Source organism: Ailuropoda melanoleuca, chromosome 3, assembly GCF_002007445.2.
Source record: "Ailuropoda melanoleuca isolate Jingjing chromosome 3, ASM200744v2, whole genome shotgun sequence".
NCBI classification, from domain to species: domain Eukaryota; kingdom Metazoa; phylum Chordata; class Mammalia; order Carnivora; family Ursidae; genus Ailuropoda; species Ailuropoda melanoleuca.
This window is the reverse complement of record NC_048220.1, coordinates 68,258,468-68,274,820: the sequence shown is the minus strand read 5'-3', so window position 1 is coordinate 68,274,820 and position 16,353 is coordinate 68,258,468. Positions and strand designations below refer to the sequence as shown.

The 16,353-nt window shown below is 36.6% G+C and overlaps 1 protein-coding gene across 3 annotated transcripts in view; it reads left to right on the top strand.

The window, feature by feature from the left end:
* The window catches only part of ELL2 (elongation factor for RNA polymerase II 2), a 70,447-nt gene that overhangs the window by 10,856 nt on the left and 43,238 nt on the right, over positions 1-16,353 (top strand). Inside the window, exons 2-3 of one of the 3 annotated variants that reach the window (XM_034656531.1) lie at positions 5,875-5,922; positions 11,924-12,228. In XM_034656531.1, coding sequence (XP_034512422.1) covers positions 12,178-12,228 — 51 coding nt within the window. In that variant the 5' untranslated portion in view covers positions 5,875-5,922; positions 11,924-12,177. The remainder of the gene's footprint in view (positions 1-5,874; positions 5,923-11,923; positions 12,229-16,353) is intronic. The other 2 variants (XM_034656532.1, XM_034656530.1) reach the window with 2 other exon arrangements.

Sequence of the window (16,353 nt, the reverse complement as noted above, 5' to 3'; positions counted from 1 at the left end):
CCATCACCATTTCTAGAAGGCTTTCTGGTTTTGGCAAAGTTCCAAAATTATATTTGACTTTGGAAATTTTTTTGCACTATCTTTGTCATGACTTATAATGCAGCTTAGACACTCAGATAAATACCAAGTATTTAATAAATGCCTGTTGATTGATTAAATAGTTGAAGTTAACTTGTAGTTAAGTCAGAGTTCCATGATGGGTTCACAAGGAAAGCTGAAGATGTTTCAAGAATATATCTAATCTGAGGGAATAAAGTTAGATCTCTGTAGTGTGTTTCTTAGAAAAATCACTCTTCTCTAGGCCCAGAATGCTATTTGTTATGTTTGTATAGTCATAAAACCAGTGGTGGTTGATAAAGTAAAAATAACCATAGATTTAATTTGTCTACATAGATAAGTAGTATGTAAATAATCAAGAGATAGTTACAATAACTTTTATAGGATAAATAACTTTCTTTTAGTCAATCCCAGAAAACCTTAGCTTTGCTCCTTCTCTCCCACCCTCTAAGTATCATGTCAGAAATTAATATTACTCAGCAAACTTAAGATTACGTAATAACATTACTTAGTAAATTACATGTTACTTTTATAGTCCTGATGTGAGGAATCATTTCTAGAAATGAACATAGATTTCTTTGGTCATAGAGCAATTTTTGTTGCAGTAGAATTGCCTTGTAATGGCAAATGTCAAGAGTATAATGAAACTTTTGAGCATTTTAGTATTGCCTACATTTCCATGCTTAAGAAAGTCTTATATTTCCTAAGAGATACAGAGGGTTAATTCAAGGAGCTCTAAAAAGAGTCAGACAACTAAGAGTTTAACAGAACTTTTTGACTACAGAACACCACCTTTATGAGGTTGTTGAAACATTTGTCAAAAGGAGAGTCCCTAGCCAATTTCAGTCTGTTTTGTGTTTCTTGGCTGGAAGAAGATACCAGATCACTCTTACTTATAGCTCAACTACTATTCAGTTAAACTCTAGAGTTACTTGATTTTCAAAAAAGCTACTTGGTGCAAATATTTAATTAAAGCTACAAATCAAAAGTTGAAGCCCTTGTTGAAATTCATTTGTAATGAGAATGTACTTAGTTAAACATTTATTTTAAAACATGCCTTATCACTATAATTATGTTGGCTTTTAAAATTGAATTAAAAATATTTATATAATGAGTTGAGGTCATGTTTGTGCAATTAAACTTAGGCTAAAGAACATTTAGACAAAAAGGTAACATGGATGAAACATTTGCTTATAATGGTATTGACTTTTAGAATTCATTCCTGGCAGCTACCCCATTAACACAGTGGTCAGATGCATAATAAGTGGTATAGAGTTCTAGCTGTCTCCTCTTGTTGCATATTTAAAGCATCTAGAACTAGTAACATCTGGTAATTTACTAACATCTTCTTGTCTAAAATTGGAATTGAAATCAATAAAGCTTTGGTGCTTCTTTCATGTATTTTTCTCTTCTGGGTTGTCAGATAATCTTAAAGGAGTTTTTTAGTAACAAGGATCTTAGTTTGTCCTATTTGGCTAAGCACCCGTAACTATTCCATACAAGAGAGTTTTATTACTTTTTAAATGAGGAATGAGAACGTATATTTATATATGTTCCTTTGTTATACATGGTCCTTATAGCAAAAAACAAAAGTCATTGTTTAGTTTTTATTTAATCAGAAACTGAAGTCTGGAAATTGTAATGATTTTATGAAATTCATTTTCCTTGGAAACAAAATGCCACGGAAAAAAAAGAAAGAAAAGAAAAGAGAAGAAAAAAAAAAATGCCAGAACTGAATGAGAAGTTAAGGACTTTTAAATGTTCAGCACTGGGAGGTAACCTGTTTCACAGGCAAGAGAAGGAAAGTGTTCTGTGTTTAGGATTCAGAGGGCTGGCTTTGAAGCCCAGCTTTGCTAATCACTAGCTTGGTGTTCCTGAGCAATACCCTTTACCTGTTAGAGACTCATTTACCTCCCTCTGAAATGGGCGATAATGATGCCTTCCTACCACCCAGGGCTGGTTTTAGGAGGCTCATTTGAGACAATGGATATAAAAATGCCCTGTACATTACAAAACTATGTAAACAAAAATTATCATTTCTGTTGAGAAATCAAGCAATACAGATAGAACTGTAAGCATATCAGAAGGTTAGGTTCTGAATTCAAGTCCTGAAACAAACTGATTAAAGTCAAAATTACTCTTGAAAGTTCCTAAACTAACGTAAAGTGTGGTTGTATTATTTTGTCTATACAACAATGAATAGTAATCTGTAAAGTAGATGTGTATAGTAACATACTGCTATAAAGTAGTATAAAGAAACATGACCAAAATGATTTTACAATAGATTTTTTCTTTAGCTGAGCATAATGTAGATAATACTTTTTTAAGTTAAATATGTGTTTAACCTATCCTTACAACTAGGAGTAAGACAGCCTTTGAAAATAATGCATCCCCAATGTAGTGGAACCCTAGACAAAGGCATCTGGAAAAACAACAGCTAAGGATAGTTAACTCAAAGTGAGCATAGTTCAGAGTTAGCAAAATGGTGGTATCAGTCTTTGGTTTGGCTGGGAAAGGTTTAACATTTTAAAATTTGAATCCTTTCTCAGTTGGGCATTTATTCTCCAGGTACTTGACACTCCATGTTGCTTTACATCAGTCTCTTTCACTTTACCTGCCTTGGGTGCTTAAACCCATTGAGTCTTGATTCCTGATTTATCCAAAGAAAGGCCTACCTGAAGAAACTAATCTTAAACTTGAATGTTAAGTAAGTTATTACTATGGATTAACAAAATAGTGTTGGGAAGGCATGCCAGCTTGAAGAAAAGGAAGGAAGTAGAAATAGGAAGGAGTGCCTGGCTGGTTCCGTCACTGGAGCATGTGACTCTTCATCTTGGGGTTATGAGTTTGAGCCCCACACTGGATGTAGAGATTACTTAAAAATAAAATCTTAAATAGGAAGCTGTTTACAAAACCAAAAGGGTTAACACAGCTGAGGCACACTGTTGGGAGAGAGTAGAAGATGAAACTGGTTGGTCCTGTAGGTGATAGGTCTCTTTTCCATGTGGAGGAGTTTGCTTTGCTCTGATAGAACCCATTGGGGAGGAACCCACTGCAGCCTGTGTGACATGCTGAGATGGTATCCAAGAGGGCTTCTGTTAGTTCTTTGAATGATGGGCAGTATTTGGAAGGAATTGAAGGGAAGAAGGAAGGCCTTTATCTAGGTGTTCAGTGATAGGGGCCTGTTTAGGAGCCTGAAACAGTCCAGAGGTTTTCAAAACAGAGACTAAGAGCCTAATTTGAGGGAATCTGGAGCTGACTGGCTGAAGATGAAGATTCGGAGCTGTGAAGCCATCTTTGCTTCATTTTTCTTTGGTGCCTGATATTCAAGTTTTCAGTACATTTTATCATTCTTTCTTGGGAAAGTCTGCTCATTCCACCATCTCCTTTCCTGTTGGCTCTGGATGAAGTCATACTAATTTGGGCCTTATCACTAGAGTATTTCTAAATAAAGCATCCTCCAGAGCTGGTGTCTAATCCTTTTCCCTAGCCCCAATCCATCTCTCTCCCTCTTTCTTACACAAGACGGAAAGAGCTGCTTTCCCTGGAACACTTCTTTCAGCAACTCACTTTGTTGTGCCAAAAATTAGAAGCCCCTTCAATTGTTTATCATGTCAAAGGCAAGACTTAAAGGCCATCTCTGAGGGGGTAATAGAAGAAATCAGGGCAGGGTTATTTCACAGGGTGATAAACCTTTTGAAATCCTGAGATCTAAAATTTAAATTACTGTCCTATTTATCCTGTAGTGTATAGAAGCCAAAACTGAAGACAAATTTTGAGGTCAAGGAAAGATTAGGCAGGGATCGCCAGGTCCAGTTCTCATCCTTTGTGTTCTGTTTCAAGTGTGAAAGAACTCTGTACACACAAGCAGACCTGCCCTTTGCTCACACGATATCCATTCCTGTCTCCTTGCTTTTCTGCTCAGGACATTCCCTTTCCCTTGAGTTTGTCTTTTCAAAATTGCTACTAAGATCCACTTTTCCATAAGCCCTCTGGCTTTTCCAATTATTTCTTCTAACCCATATTCTTCTCTCCTTTTTGAGAATTCTTACTGCACCTCCCCATTGTACTTAGCGTAGTATTTAATCATTCTCACATATTCCCCAACTAACATGTAAACTCTGGGATAAAGGAATGGGTCCCCACCATGCTCCTGAGTCTCCCATAGCAGATGTGTATGGAGAACAAGGTGGTAGAAGAAGATCGGCATGGCAGAGTAGGAGGATTGAGCCCTGGGTGCTGGTCCCAGCTTAGTTATTAATGGCACACGTGGCCTATGGGGAATAGGCCTTGACTGTATTCTGTGAATCAGAATTCTGTAATTCTAGCAGTGTATAATGGCCTAACAGAATATTAGGGGTAAGGGAAAAGAGCCTGTAAATTAATTTAAGGTTGTGAGCCCAGAAAACCAAAAAGATAGACATATGCTTGCCAGAAAAGTAGGAAAGAGGTGCTAGTTTGGTTGAGGGAGGAGTAGGGAAGGGAAGTTAGTATAGCATTTGCCTGTTTTGCTGTCCTCGAGTTTCTAATGCAAAATGTCCCTAGACAATGATAAGTACTAGGCTGTGGAGAGAAGGGAGTTGACAAATAGAGAAGAGATTCAGAGTCATCACCAAACAGGCAAAGTGAGCCTCCAGGAGCGAGTGGATGTAGAAAGAGCAAAGTGAAGGGCCCCAGCTTTTGAAATGAAAGGCATGATAAAAGAGCTAAGAGGACTGGTGTCTCTGTGTAAAGAAGCTGTGATATCCAAGGAGAAGGGAGCAATTTGACAATTGAGAAAAGTTAGCATTTGTTTGACAAGAAGAATTGATGAAATCGACAGAGAATTTCAAATTCCAGTGCTGAGCCGAAGACAGCTTTTGAGTTGCAGAGAATAAGGGAGGAAGTTATAACCAGCCTCAAAGGAGTTTGGAAAAAGCATTCCCTAGAAAAACATACTGGTGACTTCAGATATAGGAAATCATGCCTGAGACTATGGTAGATACTTAAAGTATTTCTTCTAAATGCACAACTCTATGACAAAAATATTAAAGTTATGAGGAGGACAAAGCTTGTTATAAAACAAAATATTGTTCTAGAAATTATATTCTCTTGGTGAAAATCTTATAAGAAAACTGGTAACATGTTTGACCCTCAACTAGAAACTAACCTATGGTAAAATGTGAGAAACTGGAAACCACAGTTCATTATCAAATACTTTTAATTTTCTATTTATAGTATCCTGTTAGAGTTTTATAAAGTTCCCCTAATTATCTCTACCCTCCCCCTAGCCTTTTAAAAACATATCAAGGGGCGCCTGGGTGGCACAGCGGTTAAGCGTCTGCCTTTGGCTCAGGGCGTGATCCTGGCGTTATGGGATCGAGCCCCACATCAGGCTCCTCTGCTATGAGCCTGCTTCTTCCTCTCCCACTTCCCCTGCTTGTGTTCCCTCTCTCGCTGGCTGTCTCTATCTCTGTCGAATAAATAAATAAAATCTTTAAAAAAAAAAAAACATATCAAAAAACTAACCAAAAATACGTTTTTTTAATGTGAAATTGAATTAGTATACTAATCATTTTTTGCCAAATTGCATCATTTTCAAAAACCTGACTACATTGCCACAATATACCTGTGGTTGTGTGATTCAGAGAAATGTCAACAGTATGATCTTGTTCATTAAGGCATCTTAATACGATGATATGTAAACCTAGTTATATAATGAAAAGATTTTCACAGACTATAACACTGACCAGATGCACAGATTTAAAGTTTAAACATTTAGTTCTGTGACACAGTAACGAAGGTTGACCTGTTTGTTTCTTATGTTTCTTTTAATAGAATTTAATTCCTTTTCGACCTTCGATTCAGTTCCAAGGGCTCCAAGGGGTGAGTACTCTTGTTGATTCTGCAAGAAAATCTAATATTCTTCTTATATACTGTTATCTTTAAACCCTTAAAATTTGTTTTCACTTGTGCCTCAATATAAGGTCACTCATATTTTGTGAACTTTATAACTAAATGTAAATTTCAGACACACTAATACACCTGAATTATCTTTTCCTGATTTATTTAAAAGGTAATTCAGATATACTTACTGAAGAGTAGTTTTTTTCCCCCAAATCATGAATAATTACATTTTTTACCCTTTTTTGAAGTATAATATATGTCATAGTATTATGAGAATATTTTTTACCACAGTTAAGCAACCATAAGGAATTGTTAATTTCAGTCAAGTTATGATTATGTGATTGTTGTTACTATTGATGAACTTTTGCTGTCTGTAGACTTAATTTCTTTGGTTGTACATACTAAGAAATGTATAAATCAAAAATTGAGTTTTTTCAGTACACAGAGTAAGTTTTGTGTATTTTATTGCTATATTTAAAAGCATTATAAATGATAACTCCTAATAAAATATACCTATGAATTTTGTGTTTATAATAGATGATAAACTTTACAGTAATGTCAGTATTATCTTTTAATTATTACTATTAATATTTAATATTAATAAAAAGTCTTAATTATTCCATCCCTTAATATGCATTTCTGAATTTGTGTCTATATATTGACTGTAGTATGGAGATTTGGAATATCTGTAAATGGATTTTAGAGGGCTAGAAAAAAGGCAAGCTGAGGGAGGGAGATCATATTCCAGCTTATTATAAATCTACATTTGTGAATCTTTGTTTATCATGTCACAAAATGCAAAAATTCAGTGTAAATCAATGCAGTCTTTCTAAACTTTATAACTCAAAAACATTTCAAGAGTCAAGAATTTTAATTGTATCATTCAATACCAGCTAAGAGTACTTCTAAATAATGCTAACTTGAAGGAGATGTTTGTGTGTATATGTCAGAGCTCTGCTTCTACATGATAGCTTTACAATGAATGAAGTTCTTTCTTTTCTCCCCTAGTAACTGAGTGTTTATGAATGGGATCCTAATTGCAGCAAGCAACCTTCTGCATTTTGTTTTACCGCTTTTTAGGTAGTCCTAGCACCTCTTGGCACTATTTTTGAGGTACTAGTCTTGGTTATTTATCTAAGGCTTAAGTTTTCTCACAAAATTTAATGGCATCAGTAATCTCTGAAAGATGTTCCAAGGCAAGCCTGAGTCTGAACCCTGGAGGGCTCCAAGGATTTTCAGTAAAGGGTTATCTGAGAGGAGAGGTCAGGACCTAGCAGAGTAAAGTAAGGTTTGAGCTGCTTTTCCCTCACTAGCAGCTGTTACCTTGTTTGGGATCTTCCTCTTCCCTTAATTCTCTCTCTTCCCAGTTAGGACATAAAGGCAAGGGAAGTAAATGAGAGAGAAGAACATTTTCTTAAAAGGCATCAAGTTAGACTGAATAATAAGAAACCAATGTGCGCAGGCTTCCAAACTCTTGATACAGACACATGCAGCTTTTAGCAGGCTTAGAAAGAATATGGTTTTCTCTGGCACACCATTTGCCCTCAAAAGGCCCCAGGCACCATTGCAAAGCTGGCAGTTGAGATTTGAGACCTTGGATGTCCTTTTCTGAATTCTCTTACCTACCTCCCCAGACTTCCCTGTCTCCTGTGTCCAGGCTTCCTCAGTTTATCTTTGCAAGCTTCATTCCCTCTTCCTATTCCATTCCTTGCCTGGGTGTAGTTCACTAATAGAGATAACTTAGATGTAAATGACTGATAGGTTTAAATCTTAATGGGTGTTTGAACTTTAACAGATAAGCTTTTTTTAACCCAAATGGTTATAGGATTTAGTGGGGGGGGAGCAGGAGGCTGTAGACTGAAAGCAATGGAATATTTGGCCCTACCTTGCTTACTTTGCTTTCTGTCTCCTCTACCCCTTCACTCCTACCCCCACCCGCAGCCCCCTTTTTATTATTCTAACTGGGAACAAAATATATTGACTCAGCATTGTTTCTGAGCCTGCAGCTGCATTCCATCCACCCTCCCCCCCCCCCCTNCCCCTTTTCAGAGCTCTCACCAGCCCTTTGGGACTTAGTAAAAACAAAGAGTCATTACAGGGGAGAGAGTGGGTTGGCACAGCCTACAGGGAATATGCAGAGCCACAAATGTGAGGGTCTTCTGTACAGTGCGCCTCTGTTATTCTCGAGAGCCATGATAATTTAACATTGCCTGTGCTGATTGCTTTAAAAGCCCTGAAGAAGTATGCTTAGTTTTCCTGTGTGGAAAATGTTCAGGACTTTTAAGAGGGCTTTAAAGGCTTAAATTTAGATTTCCCACAAAAGGTAGTTTTTCTTAATGAGAAATTTTAACACGGTGTTTCAGAAATTTCGAAAGTTTTTCTGCAAAGGATTTGGCAAATCTAACAAATATACAGTCTTTTTACATCAAATGTAATCAAAGACATTAACTGTCATGGTAGTATCATATATAGGCATATTTGAAACATAACTGAAGTACTGTTAAAATATCATTTCAAAAGTGACCATTAAGAGACCATTAAGAGTATTTTGTTTCTCTGATGCTAAGCACTGCGTAGTTATTGCTGTTCCTTGATACTAATTATAGGATTTTTTTTTTTTTTTTTTGCTTCAGTAATGTCTTTAGAAGGTCAGAATTTGGGTCTTGGCAGGTTAGCTTTTAAGCTTATTTACTTTTGTGCCTGAACATGTTCTCTTAGGTTGAAGTTTTCCTCTAAATAAATGCAGCCTGGAACATTAAACAAACTATAGCAGTATGCTGTTAACAAGTGAAATTGCTGAGAACCATTGACTACCTGGATTTCTATCATTGCAGTTGACCTGCAGCTTTTATAGCATAAAAAAATGTAAATTGCATCTTTCACATTCCAGCTCACCCCTTTCACTTAGTCAAAGATGGTGCTCAGTAAATTGAGTAGTCATTGAAGGCATTTTCTGGATTCAGAAAGATGAGGAAATATCTATGGGAGCAGTTGAGTATGACTTCTAAACTCGTGAATATTAGGAGGTGAATAAATCAGCCAAAAATGCCTTATGGATTCTGAAGGGTATGGGTCAACCAGTTATCCTCACAGTTCTCCTCACATCTAGGATACTCATAACTAAAGGCTTATTAGGATTATAAATTTCTGTGGATCATTCTAATTAACTGAAAAGGTAGCTGGTAAGATTCACATGGGCTACAGTAGTGAAGTGTTTGAATTACAATGTTCAGAAGGGTGTATTGGTATAATGCATCTGGTTTCCAAAAGCCATATCTTGATTGTCAGGTAAGCTTTACGCAAACCATTTGTATATTTACAGAACAGTAGTTCTGCCTCGTATTTTAACTGGATACTGAAAATGTAGCAGGTGAAAAATTTCCAAAAATATGTGTTCCGGTAAAATTTTAAAAACTACACTCTGTATTTTTATGTTTGTTGAAGCCTTCTTGTCTGAAGACTCAAAGAGACAGAGCTGTAATTACAGTCTAAGTCTTCACACTGCCAGGGGAAAGTTCTCATCAGTATATGGTACAGCTTTGAAAGGAGAGGTACTGGAAGCAAGTAAACTCATTGTTTTCAAGTAATGGCAGTTGTTACTGATGTAGTTCTCTACTGACCTAATTATTCTTCACAATAAATTATAAACAGGTGCCTAAGCAATGGTTGTGCTAATAGGTTTGTTGTTGTATTTGTTTCTTATTTATTGCACAGACATTCTTTTAGTCCTTACTGGTGCTGAATACTTTGCTAGGTGCTTAGTGTGCAGATACATGCTAGGTGCTTAGTGTAAGACATGGGTTCCGCTCTCAGGGAACTCAAGAGTCTGACAAACACAGACTAGTACTCGGGAAAGAATTAATAATGTAGGACCTATCCAGAACTCGGCACTCTGAACTCCTATGTAAATGGCACTGTCAGGAACAAGGCTCATGTGTGTATTTCTGATTGGTATGAATCAGCATTTTTTTCCCAAAATTTTATTTGTCAGAGAGAGAGCACAAGCAGGGGGAGTGGCAGGCAGAGGGAAAACCAAGCAGAGCGAGAAGCAGGCTCCCCGCTGAGCAAGGAGCCTGATGCAGCCTGGCAGATGCTTAACCAAGCCACCCAGGCATCCCTGTGAATCAGCATTTTATTTTATTTTATTTTTATTTTATTTATTTGTCAGAGAGAGAGAGAGAGCACAGGCAGAGGGAGAGGCAGGCTCCCCATTGGGCAGGGAGCATGATGCGGGGCTCAATCCCAGGACCCTGAGATCATGACCTTAGCCGAAGGTAGGTACTTAACCTACTGAGCCACCCAGGCATCCCTGAATCAGCATTTTAAACAAAGATTTCAGTGGATGCAAAATATATCCTGGTGATAGATAAGTAAAATTCCTGAAGGCCTATTAAAATCTGTATACATATACACAAAAAGGTAAATCTATGGTGTCATTCAGATGGAAACTGAAATGGCAAGGTTTTCAACGGCAAATAATGGCCACATCTGCTGGCCTTTGGTGGCCTTGCAGAGTATACTTGCCTGCAGCCTCAGAGACTCATGTCCAGGGAATGACTATCCCAGGGCAGTGAGAAATAATGTTAACTTTGTCGAAGTAAGTGGGATTCCAGACCTCAGTATTTATGAGAATGTTGTTCCAAAATTTTCTAATTTAATTGCCTACTTCAGACTCAGCAATCCCAGAGGCTTTAGAAAATAGAAGTTAGTTTGGCATATATAATTTAGAAATTTTTTAAAGAAGAGGACTGAAAATAGGAAATATTTTCTATAAGTACCATGTAGTGCCTCCTGTAAAATAGTGAGTCATACGTGCATTTCCAGGAATGAACAAGGAATAACCAGCCAAACAAGTTTTAAATGTATGTCTTCCAAAAGGCACTGTGACCTTCTGAAGATTAAATCAGCATTTAACTGCTAACTTTAAAGGCTTGAATAATGCTCTAAAACTCGTGCAGTGGAGTCATTAACTAAAAAGAACAGAGGGTTGAATTTTTCTTGTAAGCATTCAGAAATATTTTGTCAGTTGCTTATTTTCTTTTGCAGGGTTGGGGAGAAGATCAGGTCTGAAATACTAAATTATATAGTATTTGAAATTAGTAAGCAATTTCAAACCACCTACAGATGTTTTCTGCACACTACCGTTCTCTAACCTACTTGATACCTGGGAAGCAAAGATAACTATCCATTTGAAACAGCAACAGAGATAAAAATAAATCCCTAACACTGCCATTCCTTCGTAGATGATATGCCTGTACTCTGACTGCTTTCCCCTGATGTTTTTGGTTTGGCTAGCCCACTGATTTTACCAATGGTTGTGTTTAGTCAGTCTGCTCAAAGGTTGCTGACTAACAGCTAGCTACCTTTATACACTCAGCTCTGAATGTAATTAATACTAAAAGATGTTAGAATTATATCTTTTTGTAATGACAGTTCTGTTTTAATTTTTTAATATTACAGTGGTTGACATATATGCATAACAGTTGAATATTTGCATTGAATCATAACTCTTTAACCATGTGTTAATTTACTAAGATATCAATAGAATAATGACCTAATACAATAAATGGCCTAATTTGAAAGAAATATTTAACTCTAATATATATCTAAGATTATATTATATATAACATAATTTCATATATAACATATATATGTATATAAAAGCTCATTCGGCCAAGAGTATGGGCTGACATTGTAGAAACTCATTTTATCTCAAACAATAACTGAATCACAATATGAAGCTATTGTAAAATGACTAATTGGTCTATTTTATGCTGCCATACACCTCTGTCCTGCTTTTCTTCTGGATAAGAACTAGCAGTGGGGTTTCTAAAGGAGAGCAATAAGCTAAATTCACCGTCTATTGTTTCACACCCTGGCTGGGTAACATGACAGGTACCCGGGGACCAGGCCATCCCCTGCCCTGGAAAACTGCAAAAGGGCAGAGGGTGGGAGGATGACTTTGCCTTTGTGTTTGTAGGGCCTGTAGAAACTATCTCAAAGTGCTTGCTGACCACACCTTCCCACAGATTCAGTGTGGACTACAAAGGACAAGCCTCCCAAAATATGATCACGAACAGGAACTCATGGCATTCTGGCCTCTCCTTCACCACACTACAGTCACTTCGGAAAGCAATAATTGGAACTGTGATTGAAATCTGAAGCAGCCACAAACGCCATAAGTTGCATTCTTAGCAGTGAGTTAAGCTTACTGTCTACATTCAACAAGCATTTATGAATACTCACTGTGTACCGTGCACCATGGTTGACACTGTAGAGACAAAGGTAAATAGGACTTTGAAATGCCAGCTCTTGTACCTGACAGTATCTATTTGTCAATAAAATCTGCCACTGATGACTTTGCCTTTTTGTTTCCCACCAAAAACTGAAACTTGTGAAATTGAGTCACCTGTGTTACAGAAATTGTCAGTTTAATAGCACTCACTTATTTAAGCTTGGAAAGTAATATTTTACCATTCTATAATACCTTGTGTCTCTTAAAGCTAAACCACCCTTAATTTGAACCATGAACATTACTTAAGTATCTTTTGACCTCTTACTATGTCAAGATGCTATTCTAGGCACATAAGATGAGCTTATAAGAGCTTTATTAAAAAGAAAAGTCAAAATTTAAATAAGCAGGGGGGCGCTTGGGTGGCTCAGTGGTTAAGCGTCTGCCTTCGGCTCAGGGCATGATCCCAGAGTCCTAGGATCTAGCCCCACATCGGGCTCCTCTTCTGGGAGCCTGCTTCTTCCTCTCCCACTCCCCTTGCTTGTGTTCCCTCTCTCGCTGGCTGTCTCTGTCAAATAAATAAATAAAATCTTGAAAGAAGAAAGAGAAAGAAAGAAAAGAAAAGAAAGAAAGAAAGAAAGAAAGAAAGAAAGAAAGAAAGAAAGAAGAAAAAAGAAAGAGAAGAAAAGAAAGAAAGAAAGAAAAGAAAAAAAAAAAGAAAGAAAGAAAGAAAGAAAGAAAGAAAGAAAGAAAGAAAGAAAGAAATTTAAATGAGCAGGAAAAACAACTTAGCAGAATATGTCCAAGCCCTGGATCTTATCTCAAACAATATTTGAAATTTGCCTTTTAACATTGAATGTCTTCAGCATTGGAATGCCTCTCATAAACGGCATCTTAGTATTGTGTCATAGTTGGTCAGCATTTTATATTATGCAGTGGTACGTAAAATCATAGTCTTACAATTGCTGGCATCGTAGATTCAATGAATTACAGCAGTGCAGTGCAAGTAGACAGTCTGCGTGTTCTGTGATAAGATTTTATCTGAATAAAATCTTTTCAAAAATTTTCTTTCCTGACCTCACCCTTGACTAGCTTGCTTGGTTAGCTCCATATGTTAGATAATCTGGGAGAATTTACAGGGAAGGTGTATTTTTATAACCATTCTTGAATTGTGATCTAACTGGAAGGAACAAAAGTATGAAATTATAATGTTCTCAAATTTGTTAAGCTAAAACCTTTACTTATAACTTGTTTTGGATTTAAAGACTTCAGAAGTCCACGGACATGCCTTGAGGCTAATGAATTTGCCCTTACCAGGCTAAGAATTCTCAACTCTCTCTACTTAGTCTTATAATTTATACTATATTTAGCATAAATGTAATCTATTCATTTATTTTGTTGATATATTCCAGTGATTACAGCTAAAATTAATTGAATATTTATTACATGCTAAGAACTCTATACTAAGCACTTTACACATATTCTCATTTAATCCTCACAGGAATGCTGTGAGCAGATACTCCCATTTTGCTGATGTGTATACATACCATGGCTCTGAAGTTAGTTTTTGAAGCTCACACAATTAGTGAGTAAAGGAGCCTACAATCCACTCTAGCATCTGATTTCAGAGCCTGTTCTCATCACTACAGTGATCCCCACTTGCCTGTAATAAATGTTCAGTAAGCATTTTACTTATTCTCACATTCATGTAAACATCTGTTGAGTACCTCCAACTAGCAAGGCGAAGAGCAACAGTCAGGAAGTTCTCAGAGAAGTAATGTTTGAACTGGGCTTTGAAGGGTTACCAGGAGTTGGCTGATCAAAGAGGAAGAAAATGCTTTCAGTCCTATGGTTCAGCATGAGCAAAGTGGTAAACTGTTTTGTCAAATGTTCCCATCTTCTTAAGGTTTTTGAATTTCACCTTGGAGATCAATACTTCTTATAAAATTTTCCCAACAGTGTGTGATAAGGACTGGAAAGCACGACTTTAAAATATTTTCGCCTATGCTTTCTTATGATAGCTAGGTTCACTATAATTAACATTATAAGATTATGTAGATGTATAGGTGTGTATATATTCTGTTATCAGGAGAAGGTTCACAACTTCCATTATTTTCTGGGTGGCACCTATTGCAGTAGGTGCTTTCAAACATATTTAGAAAGAAACAATTCATGGTAAGAAAAAACATTTCACATTGTGACTCTTTACATTATAGGTATACACATTCACCCAGCTTAAAACAGAAGTTTCACAGCACAGTATTGTTTCTTCATCAATGTAGTCTGATATATTCTATTTCATTTTAAAGAATCCTGGTCATAATCCACTAAATTAATGTCATAACCTTCCAGTGGATCACAGTCTATGGTTTAAAAAAGCACTACCGGAAATTATCATCTATTTAAAAAATTTTAGCCAGAGAGTCATGTGGTCAGATTTGCATTTTAACATGCTTATCCAGTAGCTCCCCTAATTTTGTCATTTGTTTTATATTGGAAGGAAGGAATGAAAAGAGTCAAGGATGGCTCCATATTTATGATGAGTATTTGGTTGGGTGGTGGGGCTATTATACAAGTCTGAAATAGATGGAAAAACACATTGAGGCAGGAGGCATGGGGTGTGTTTTGTTTGGGACACGCTGTACATAAGATGTTTAGGTAATACTCCGTACCTCGTTCTGTCAAGATGGAGCTGTCCGGGAGGCAGTGGTGTCTGGGAGTTTGGAGCAAAAGGATTTTCAAGAAACAACTCCAAAGGACATCTCATAGGATTTAATTATACATGGAAGTTCAGTAGTAAGAAGAAAGAAAGGTGTATTTACAGATGGAATTCTGGTATAAAGCTATATTTAAGGAGTTATTTTTTTTTTCAACTGTTAAAAATACTGGTTGACTTATGAATACTTATGAGTGTGAGTACTTTTAATTATTAACATTTAGGTAATTTAAAGCTCCGTTTGCCAAATTTTGTTCACACTAATTTAGAATAATGGCACATAAAGCTAAACTGCATTCTGGTTCAGTGGAAGAATATACAAGAGTGAAAACTCAAGTGGGCAGAAGACTGCCTATGGCATCACACCATTTTTATAAAGTTGAATAACAAGCAAAATTAATATGTTGTAGGTATACACACACACACGCGGTAAAATTATTGAAACCAAAAGGAGTGATCATCACAAAAGTCAGAGTAGTTGTTATGTTTGGTAGAAAAAGGAAGGCATAAGGGATTAGAATGGAGCACATGGTTAGATTATTGCTAATGCTCTGTTTCTTAAATTGGGCAGTGAGTTCATAGGTGTTCATTAACTCATCAAGCTTCGTAACTCTCAAGCTGTATTTATTTTGTAGAAATACAAAGTTTATTCTCATTATCATTAACTTTAAATATGATCTGTCATCTTATCTTCATGGATTAAATGAGAAAAGCCTGAACATATTTCAATAGATGCCAAAAAGGCATTTGATAAAAATTCAGTATTAAATTTGAATAAAACCTTAAGGAAATAAGTAAGTAGGGAAGGAAGAATCCTTCCTTAGCATGGTAAAAAAAAAAAAATAACTCCTTGAAACTAATAGACAGTTACATACTTGGTGATAAGACAGTAGAAATATCTTTATTAATGTTAGCAATAAAGTACACATGCCCCATATCATCTCTGTAGTTCAGCATTGTTCTGAGAATGCTCAGTAATGGAAAAGAAAATGAAATAAATCTATGGATAATAGATAAGTTTGCCAGTATCTGCAGATAATCCAAGTACACCAAGTGAAAAACTTAAGGATTTCTTTCAGTAAGGTAGTCATTTCAGAAAGGACTTTTAAAATCACTGGCTTAATATTGGGTGGCTGGTGTGAAAAGACATTTCTTTCAAAAGGAAAGAAGAAGCAGGATTTTTTTTTTTTTTTTAAGATTTATTAGAAAGAGAGAGTGCAAGCGAGGGGTAGTGGGAAAGGAAGAGAGAGAATCTCAAGCAGACTCCCCATCAAGTGCAGAGCCCCACACAGGACTTGAACTCATGATTGACCCTGAGATCATGACCTGAGCCAAAATCAAGAGTCGAACACTTAACCCACTGTGCCACCCAGGTGCCCCAAAAAAGCAGCGTATTTGTTAACTGATAGGAATATGATCCCACTAGAAAGCAAAAGTTGATAATGTAGGAGAGGGGGGGAAG